Source organism: Thalia democratica, chromosome 5, assembly GCF_965202585.1.
Source record: "Thalia democratica chromosome 5, ktThaDemo2.hap1.1, whole genome shotgun sequence".
Classification (NCBI taxonomy): domain Eukaryota; kingdom Metazoa; phylum Chordata; class Thaliacea; order Salpida; family Salpidae; genus Thalia; species Thalia democratica.
Window position 1 is genome coordinate 43,685,190 of NC_139169.1, and position 10,233 is coordinate 43,695,422.

The following is a 10,233-nucleotide window of genomic DNA, read 5'->3' on the forward strand; positions in this document are numbered from 1 at the left end:
GAAAAAAGTATAGTAATATGTAATAGAGATTATTTTAAAATATTTTGAAGTAAGGTAGCTTTTTTTATATACCATTTGCAGCTTAATATCAATAGATCACTCATTTTGTTTTATGTTTTATTACACAAAGCTTTTCAAAACTATACAAGTTTCATTCTCAAGTGATAAATTTTAAATGAAATTTGAAATTTTTTTTTTAAGTGAACAGCTTAAAAAATAACTTTAAATTATGATGTATGAATAAATTCAAATAAATACAAAGTTTAGAGATTTAGCAAATAAAACTAAAGTAAAGGTATGTTTATTAATAGATTGTTAATAATTTTGTTTTTAATTTAATGCTACTTGGGTATTTAAATTAGGTCGCTCTTCCTCAATCAATATTGATTCCAGGCTGTAGAGTTCGCTTTGCTTAGTTTTGAACTATGTCAGAGTTTTAACAGGGTGTGCAATAAAAAAGATGTTCAAATATTGCGCTGTTTTTATCTGTTCCGCAGTGGTCTGTAATTTGTCAGAATATTTGCCGTGATGTTTCTCCAATGTAAGTAAGAGATGCTCTGATCTGCAGAGCAGGTGTATTTATAAATAACATTTGCCTCAATTACTTCTAAGCATTTACTGTTGTTGCTGAAGTAGTCAGAAACTTTTTTGCTGGTGTAGGCCGGTTTAATATTAATGTTGTATTTTTTAAATATGGATGCTATTGGTTTTTGGAATCTAATTGAACAACTACCTATGTAAACTGTTGTGAAATAAGCCTTTTTTACAGAGTGCTTGTTGTAATATGGCTGAGTTTGAAAAATATTTATCAGAAAAGTTGACTATCCTTAATGTAGATTGTGACACCTATTTGGACTACATTCAAGAAATTCTTAAAGATGAAGACCAAAGTGAAGACGAAATTCTTGAGATGATCCAAGAAACATTAGAGGCTTCTTCAGTAAGTTTTAAGATATGAAAAGCTTATTTTGATGAATTGAAAAAGTTGTATTGTTAATTTTTCTTTTTTGAACTTAAACTATCAAGAGTTAAGTTTATTATTTTGACATATTATTTTTCATAATTATTGTTTATTTAAAATTGTTTAACTATCAATGTTATTTTTACAGTGAACTAGCTGCAAACAAATGCTGGCAAACTTGTTTTTTGGGTTGATTACTAATTTCTTTGAAGTTTTTTTTTGTTTTTTTATTTTATTTATGTTATCTAATAAAACTAAGAATCAATATGGTTTACACATTTATAAATTAACTATGTTGTAAGACCAATCACCATGTTTTTATAGTACTACAAGCTTTTTGATTTAAGTTAAAAAGTTAAGTGTTGTCTTAAGTTGTAAAAGTTTACAAAACATTTTCACGTATGTTTTAGTGGTTATTAAATACTATTTAACATTTTGATAATTTACTATGTCTAGTTTATATATTTTTTAATTCAAATATATTGATAACAGGACCAACCTTTAGAAAATGTCAGTAATGAAATTGTGCAAATGTGGAAAAAACTCAGCAACTCTGAAAAAGTAGATTCTTTACCAAATGAAAAAGGCAAGTTATAATTGAAAATACATACTGTGTGTTAAACAATATTATTTTTTTTTCAAATTTCAACAGGTGAATCAAACTTGAATGAAATATTTAACAAGCAAATAAATATTGCACAAAAACAAACAATTGAGAAAAAGGGAAAAAGTAAGAACATTTATATATTCTATTTTGCAATTTAGAATAACTTAATTTATTTAGTAAATTTTGAAAAAGACAAAGAGGTGATTAAAAAAAGAACTTAAAGTTTTAATATGTTAAATTATAATATTTGAAATTTTACATATGGTATAGTTTTTAAAGTTAGTGTAAAAAACTCCACCTGTCCTATTCAAGCATAAAGTTTTAATTATTAAGATAGTAATTTTTTTGGAACTGCTCATTTCCAATCCGTGATTATATTTCCCACCTGGTCAAATCCAAGAACCGCTTACCGACAAAGAGTAAGGGTTGGGGTAACAGTGATAGTAAAAAGTGGATAAATAAAAATAATAAAAAATAAAGCAAAAAAAAAATGGGTGGTAATTTTGCGCGGGTGGGAAATGATCACGGTTGGGAATTGTCAGTATATTGTAATATATACACTATTTTTATAGAAATATATAAAAAACTATTATCTAACAACTAATTTATTTTTATGTCTAAGAAACTAGTACCATTTTTTATCAATTTATTAGATACTTAATAAGAAGGTTTTATGATGATTTGCATTTAAACTTAAGTATTAATAAGCTGAGTATTGAAATTAAGAGCATTGATGCAAAAGTTATGTATATTTTTAAAATAATTTCAATTTGCAAACTTATGAATTTTAGAGTTTATAAGTTTTTTTTAATGCATTTATACTTGACAGAAATAATATTTAAAGTAGTTTATTTTTGTTTACAAATTCTAATGGTGTTTTACTACTTTCACTTTCTAATTTTTTTTTCCATACCTATTCTTGTTAATTTCTGTATCAATATGAAAAGTTAAAATTTATCTATTAAGGGCATAGGGGGGTGAAACACTCTTTTTTTTTGAAATTTGACCTTATTTTATATAGTTTTTACTAAGCTAAAAAAATTATTTTACAGATAAAAAAAAATCAAAATTATTTTTGAGATATAGCCGGTCAAAGTTGGAGGCAACAATAGGTTCCTTATGAGAGGCGCAAACTAAAACAGCAAAAATAGACTATTTCACTAAAAATCTATCTTCTCCTATGTTTTTTGACATAACTACCTCAAAATTTCAGGAAGTGTTTCTTGATAAATTTAGAAAATTCTGTCGGAAGGAATTTCAAAAAAATAAAAAGTTAAAATTTTATATATAAAATAATAAAAAAAAAACAGTTTTTTTTGTTTATTTTTTATATAAAATTTAAGTTTTTTAGTTTTTTAAAAATTTATTGCGACAGAATTTTCTAAATATATCAAGAAACACTTCCAGAAATTTTGAGGTAGTTTTGTCAAAAAACAAAAGAGAAGATAGATTTTTAGTGATTTCTAGTTATTTGCCTTTTTAGTTTGCACCTCCCGTAAGGATCCTATTGTTGCCTCCAACGACCAGCTATATCTCAAAAACTATTTTGAATTTTAAATGTTTATAAAAAGCGTCTTGTAGCTTAGTAAAATCTATATAAAATGAGATCAAATTTCAAAAAAAGGTATTTCACCCCCTATGCCCTTAGACTGAATCAATTTTATTTTATAAATTCAAAAATTAGTTAGTATAATTTTATATACTTCTCCATTTGTTGTCTTGGGTTTTCATAAAGGTTGAACTAAATTTAGTAAGACAAAAAATTCTTGAATGACTTTGAGTTTAGTTACATTTCAAGGAATCTATAATAAAGTTTTTTATATATTAATTTACTTTTTTGGCAGAAACATTAGTATTTTATTTCAAGGATTAAAAATATAATAGCTGGAAGTTAAAAAAAAAGTTTTAGTTCAGATAGTTTTCAATTTCAAAAATAGTTTATGTACTGTGACTTATAAAACTGAATTTTTAGGAAGTGGAATAAAAAATAACAGTTTATGTTAAAACAAAAACCAATGTTTGTAATTACAGTGTATAAAGAAAAGAGAGTCCACTTAAATTTTACTTCTTGATCTTGTTTTGTAGGTTATAATATTACCTACATAGACACTTTTTAGACCTTGAAAAAATTAAAATTTATTTTTTTGAATGATAATATGGTTCTTAATGGAAATTAAACTGAAATACTAACTAAGTAGGTTTAACACTACTTAACACTTAAATAATTGTTAAAAACACGTTTTTAAGACTTTTTAAGTTAAATACTAATAAGTATCAAAATTATTTAATATAAGACTGTTTCTAAGACAAACTGTTAAAATTTAAAATGAATATTTTTTTGTAATTTAGTTTATAAAAATATAGCCTTTAAAATAATAAAGTATTGAAGCAAAAGTTAAGTTCTTTTTAAAAAAAGCAAATGAGATGTTAGTATATTTTAAATTAATCAGAATATGGATGATAAAATAATTTATTTTTCTACAATATAAAAATTAAGATAGTTATTAAAGTATACAGGTCATCTAAAAGCTTTTGTTAAATTAAAACAATTTGAACCCCTTTTTATATACCTCAAGTTCAAGTTAAAAAAAAAACTTTAGTTCTTCCTTAAAAAAGTTTAAGTTACATAACAAAGTCTTAAAAATGTCTTTAAAAAATTTATATATTTTGGTTCTGTTACTAACTTTTATTATAAAACAATGCTGGGCAAAATAAAACAGTACAGTTTTAAAAGATAGTTAACACTTATACTTCATACTTCAAGTTGGTATTACGAATATGGCAGAAAATTGTTTTAAAGTAATTAATAAATTCAGATTAACCTATAAGCTCTTAAACTAGACCACCTGTATAAAACTGATCATTATCTATTCAAAAGCTGCATATATAATGTTACTTAATTTTTCATAAGGTCTTTCAAAAGAAGAAGATCTGATAAAACAATCGCTGATGATGAGGTACTCACAAATATCTGATGAAGAAATTGATGATTCAGATGAAGGTTTTTGAAATTAATAAGTATATTTATGCAAGCAAGTAAAGTTTAAAAATAGTAATAAATGTGTTTTATAATGTAAATTGGTAACTGTACTTTTCATTTAACACTGATCAAACTTTATCAAAGAGTTACAAATAAGTAGTGCATATTTTAATAGTTAAAGATTTAAAACAAAAAAGTTAAGCTTTATTATAGTAGTTAACATTTTATCCCTAAATCGTTAAACAAATTTTACTCTTTCCCTTATATGTTTAATTTCAACTGCTATATAATAAATTTATATGTTAGTTTAATGAATAAGATAAATACAAGTACAGTAACCTTTGCAAATTTACGCACATTGTGTCAACAGCAAAAATGCGTAACTAAACAAGAGGTAGCAAACTATTATTAGGTACCATATTGGTTACTTTCTTATAATGAACGTGATAAAATACAGTTTGGACACTTTTTTACTTTTTTATTTACAAAAATAGTTTCTATTCAAGTTGTACATATATGCAAAAATTTTTATGATTTTTTATGATTGTTAATGTCTATACGAAATACTTTTTTTCTACGTTTTTCCTTACCCATCTGTTTTGTATTGTATAGAGTAAGATTTTTATCTATAACCGTGCAAGGCAAGTTTGATTGTAGGTGGGCAAGGAATAAATTAACTAAAAATAAGAGATTTATTGAGTTTAAATGAAACTAAATGTCATAGATATTGGGGAACGTGTCAAATATGCTCAAAGACACTTTTGCACAAAAGATCAAATAGGCACAAAGGGTCAATCTTGCACGAGAGTAAAAATTAAAAAAAGAAAAACATTATAAAAAAATAAAAATAAAAAAAGCAGAAAAAATAATTTACCGACCGAGGATAAGGGGCAACAGTGATAGTAAAAATAAGGATGAAAAAATAACTAATAACAATTATTATTAAGAAAAAACAAGAAAAATAAATAAATAACAATTAAAAATTTTCCACGGAGAGTAAGGGTTAGGGGTAACAGTGATAGTAAAAATAAAAAAATAAATAATAACTAATAAAAAAAAAGATAATAACAAGAAAAAAAGATTACTGACCGAGGGTAAGGGTTAGGGGTAACAGTGATAGTAAAAATAAAAAAATAAATTATAACTAATAAAAAAAAATGATAACAATAAGAAAAAAGATTACTGACCGAGGGTAAGGGTTAGGGGTAACAGTGTTAGTTAAATTAATATTTAAAAATATTAGATAACTTAAAAAAAAGATAGATTTAAAAAAATTCAAAATTGAACCCATGTGCAAAAGTGTCTTTGTTCAAAAGTGACCCTTTGTGCAAAAGTGTCTCTTCGTGCATATCTGACTCCTACCCTAAATATTGTGAGGAATTGAACATTGTACCTTGTTTGATTTAAAGGTAATAAAGGGGCTAAGACGCCTAAAACACAAAGAGCAAAACCATAGAGATCGTTAGGTTTCTTATGGAAGGCACTAATTATTTTTTATAATTTATGAGTTTTCTAAAATGAGTAACTAAACGAAAGCGTAGATTCGCGAGAGGTGACTTAATGTAATTAAAAACCCCATATTAAAAAGTCATGCTATTTTTGACTTATTATTTTTTTATTATAAAAGTTATAGAGTTATAAGCAATACCTTTATCACTCACTTGTTTTTTAATAATAAATCTTTGCATAGAAGTAATTTATTAAAATTTTATTTTTATTGAGTGTTTTAACAGGGTTCGTGCGCGTCAGGCTAAGTCAGGCTAAATCAGTTTTTTTATTAAAAAATTTGAGAATCTCAGTTTTTCTCATTTAAAATGCTTGAAAATTTTTGATTAAAAAAAATTGAGAAATCTTTTTAAGATCAAATAAAATGTGAATTTGTTTCTAAATAAAGATTTAGTTATTTAAGACAAAATCAGTCAGTATTTGTAAAAGTAAATGCTTAAGACCTTTTGTTTAATCTGTAAAAAACTTTTAAGAATTTTCATTATTTTGCTTTGAGTAGATTATATACGTCATAATTATGAAAATTCATTAGTAAAATACAGTTTAAACATTACAGTTTAGTTCAACAACTTAGCTGTTAGTTTGAATTTCTTTACATCTGCTATGTTTTTCAGAGCTTAGCTGGTTGAACTGTTTTAATTTCTAATTTAAAGGCTATATACCAAATACTTTTTAGATTGAAACTCTTAGCAGTTTGTTCATATATTTTACTGTTTTGTTATTAGAGATATTCACAAGACTAAAACTTAGCTTTAATATATAAGTACTAAGTTTTGTGGGAGTACAAATTTTAGTTACAATTCTTTTTTCTTTACAATAACAAAACATTAAAGGTATTTTTTTTATTTAAGTGTAAGCTTTTTAAATCTGAAACGACGTCAACAATCACTATATTTATTTAGAGTTTAGGAATTAAAATTATGTATCAATTTTAAGAATTAGTCAGAATACTATAATAAACATTTTTTACTTATTTTAATACTCATGTAAGCGTTTCATTTTAAATTTTAATAAAACACAACAATGCACGTTGTTTTATTATAAATTTTCTGGTTATAATGTTTTTACTTAGTGCTTAATTAAATTGAAAAATTGTGATTAATAATGTGTATTAAATTTTTACACTAGTGATAGATTATATATAACACTTATTTTGAAAATATCACTGAATTTGTTATGTTAAGGGCATAGAGGGGTCAATCACTTTTTACACAACTTAGTCTTATTTTATTGAATTGTAACTAAGCTATGAGTTGCTTTTTCCAGATTTTTAAAGCTCAAAATATTTTTGAGATAAAGCTGGTTGAAGTCGGAGACTACAATATTACTAATCAAAACCAATTAATACTTAAAATGACTTCTAAAGGGGATTTTCCTTACTTTAAAAAAAATGTCAGGCTAAATTTTTCTCAGTCAGGCTAAATGAAAAAAAATTCGCGCACGAACCCTGTTTAAAAGACGCATAACAATTTCTAATGATCGCCAAAGCTTTTTATGTGCAAATTAAATATTGCAATTAAGTACACAATTAAAACTATTAGTTTGTAAATTATAATGAAATTTAATATTGTTATTTCAGTATTTATTAAAATTATATTTACAGTTTTCAAGTTTTATAAATAACAAAGTTTAATAATTTAAGCATAAATACAGAAAGCAGTGGAAAGTTTGGTAGGAATGAAAACGTGCAAAATGTTGCCAATCAGCAGAAACTTCAGCGGGAAAAAAGAAAGGAAGAAGCTATGATGAAGAAGGAAAAAGATAAGGTTTCATAATGTTAAAGTTTTTATATCATGAAGTTGTCTAAAATAAGTTTTTTAACTTTGAAATTTTAATCAAGATTTAAACAGTGGTTTAGCAATGTTAGTAGCAGTATAATTTTTTTTGGGTTATTAGTATTACAAACATGTTATAATGAAATATTACAAAAAAAATGATAGTTAAGAGGTTTAAACTCTTTAAAAGACTTCTTTTACAAAATTTTGATGAAACCTAATTCACTTATGGTAAATATTATAATTTAAAAATCTTATATCCCTAAACTTTGAATAAATAAAACTTCAATATAGCTTTTTATTGCATAGTTTGTTTTTAGATTACAGTTTAAGTTCGTACCTGAGTTACATTTCTGAGCTATTGATTTTAAATTGTTTACATTTAAATTTATTGATATTAGAACTTTTTCAACCAAAATAAAGTATATCTTTTTGTGTAATAGATTTAGACAAAATAAAATTTACGGTTTTTAAATATACAAGAAGAATATATAAGTTTTACACTTTTTGTTGCTTTATTTTTTCACTTTACGTAGCAGTGAAACAATTCTCGCTATTTTAAAATGTATTCAGTACAAATCGAAAAAGTTAAAAGCTTTTTTTATCAAATGTATATCAATCATATTTTGAATAGTTGTTTAAACTAAACACTTATATATCATTATTTTTTGTAATGATATTAGACTAACTACAATCGATCTGTAGAAAAACAAGTTTTGAATCTAAAAAAAAAAGGTGTCGAGATTTTTTAAACTGAAAGAAAACTATTATAAATAGAAATCACTACCTAGGTAAATGTTTTTTTACTAACAAAAATTAATTTATATTTATTTTTGTTATCTAATCATTTAAAAGCTTTAAATTATTTTACTGATCTACAAATGTTAGTTGCAAGTAAGCTAGACATTTATTTTCATAAAATTGAATTCTAAATAACCTTAAAAACTACAAATAAAAGATTTAGCTAAAGTTTATTTTTTAATATTTTCATTGTAGATGGATTTGGAGGTTCAAAAATTAAAAAAGATAGAAAGAAAAGAAAATGAAAAGAAAAGAACACAAAAGAAGGAAAGGAGTGGAAAATAATTTAGTTCACTTTTTCATAGGAAATTTATTTAATATTTCAAGTATTTTTACAGTGCTGTGTATTTGCCTTGAATCTCTAAAGAAGTTTTATTTCAAATTTAAACGCCTCCTTTACCTAGAAAACACATTTTAGTCTTCTTGCTAATTATTTCAAAGTCTGTGCCTTTAATAGCACTTAGTTTTTATGGACTTAGTCTAATTTACAAGTTGCATTTAAGAAAGTTGACATGTTTATATTAAAAACGTGCTAAAATAATCGAACTTGATGAACAGTAATATTTATACTAATAATTTGCTTTAAGCGATTAGTTGTTGTATTTAATAAATTCCAAAGTGTTTAAACAAAAGAATAATTTAAGTTTACTACTTTGTAAACTAATTTATTAACAGACTAAAAAAGTAATTATTAGGTAGGTTTGATTTTACTATTACCTTCTTTTTGATTATATAAATGTGTAATGTGAAAATTAAAAGTATTCTTTCACTATCTTATCTTGCCGGCATTTTTAATGTAATTGACAAAACAAAATATTAAAAAATTAATACCGTTTTAACTAGTGTTTTTTCAAACAAAAACTTAATGAATTCTCACTAGTTTGTCAAGTTATGGTATGAGAACAATATAATTTTTAAAAATATCATTTATTATTGTTATTATTTTTAGTTATGATCAGGGCAGTTTAATAAATTAACAAAATTACAAAAAATAAAGAGCTGTATAGAAAAAATAAGTATTTGAAAGTTAGTTCACTCAATTATATTTTCAACGAGTATTACATGTGCCCTTATTTTCTATTAGATAAATAGTTAAGTTTCTTTTTTGGCATTTCCTCTTTAAATACTTCTATAAAAATTTTTATTAGTCAAGCATAGAGTTATATGGCTAGTATATTTTTAGCTTAAAATTTTAAGTTACTGAGTTATTTCGTTGTAGTAAAATATAGTTAATTAAATACATTGTAGTTAATGAAATACATGTAAATGATAAAATACATTGTAGTTGATAAAATACATGATGTTAAAAAAATTAAACATTGAAAAGAAGAATTAAATTAAGATTTATTTTGTTCAAGTTTAATAATTTTTTATGTTCTACAGGATCCCATGTATTTAGATCTTTAATTGATACATTTTCAATTTTGTTTTAAAACTTAAAGAATATCATTATAACTTAGTTTTCACATCACAAGACCCGAATATAATCTATTTGCGATGTTTACAACTTGAATCTTAGTATTAAAGTTTTTAATATTTTTGTTAGATTGATGTATTTTTGATCCTTTGCTGCTTGCTTATTTATATATATATATATATATTG

The 10,233-nt window shown here is 24.1% G+C and overlaps 1 protein-coding gene across 2 annotated transcripts; it reads left to right on the forward strand.

The window, feature by feature from the left end:
* Window positions 1-202: 202 nt before the first annotated feature.
* On the forward strand, window positions 203-9,238 carry LOC145836098 (coiled-coil domain-containing protein 43-like). Of its 2 annotated transcripts, XM_082943901.1 has the most exons (8): window positions 203-295; window positions 363-541; window positions 770-940; window positions 1,454-1,547; window positions 1,614-1,691; window positions 4,480-4,569; window positions 7,708-7,820; window positions 8,826-9,238. In XM_082943901.1, exons 3-8 carry the CDS (start codon window positions 785-787, stop codon window positions 8,913-8,915), a joined length of 621 nt encoding a protein of 206 aa, XP_082800027.1. In that variant the 5' UTR covers window positions 203-295; window positions 363-541; window positions 770-784; the 3' UTR covers window positions 8,916-9,238. The 2 variants fall into 2 exon arrangements, with proteins under 2 accessions (XP_082800027.1, XP_082800026.1); XM_082943900.1 differs by having other exon boundaries at window positions 214-541.
* The last annotated feature ends 995 nt before the right edge of the window (window positions 9,239-10,233 follow it).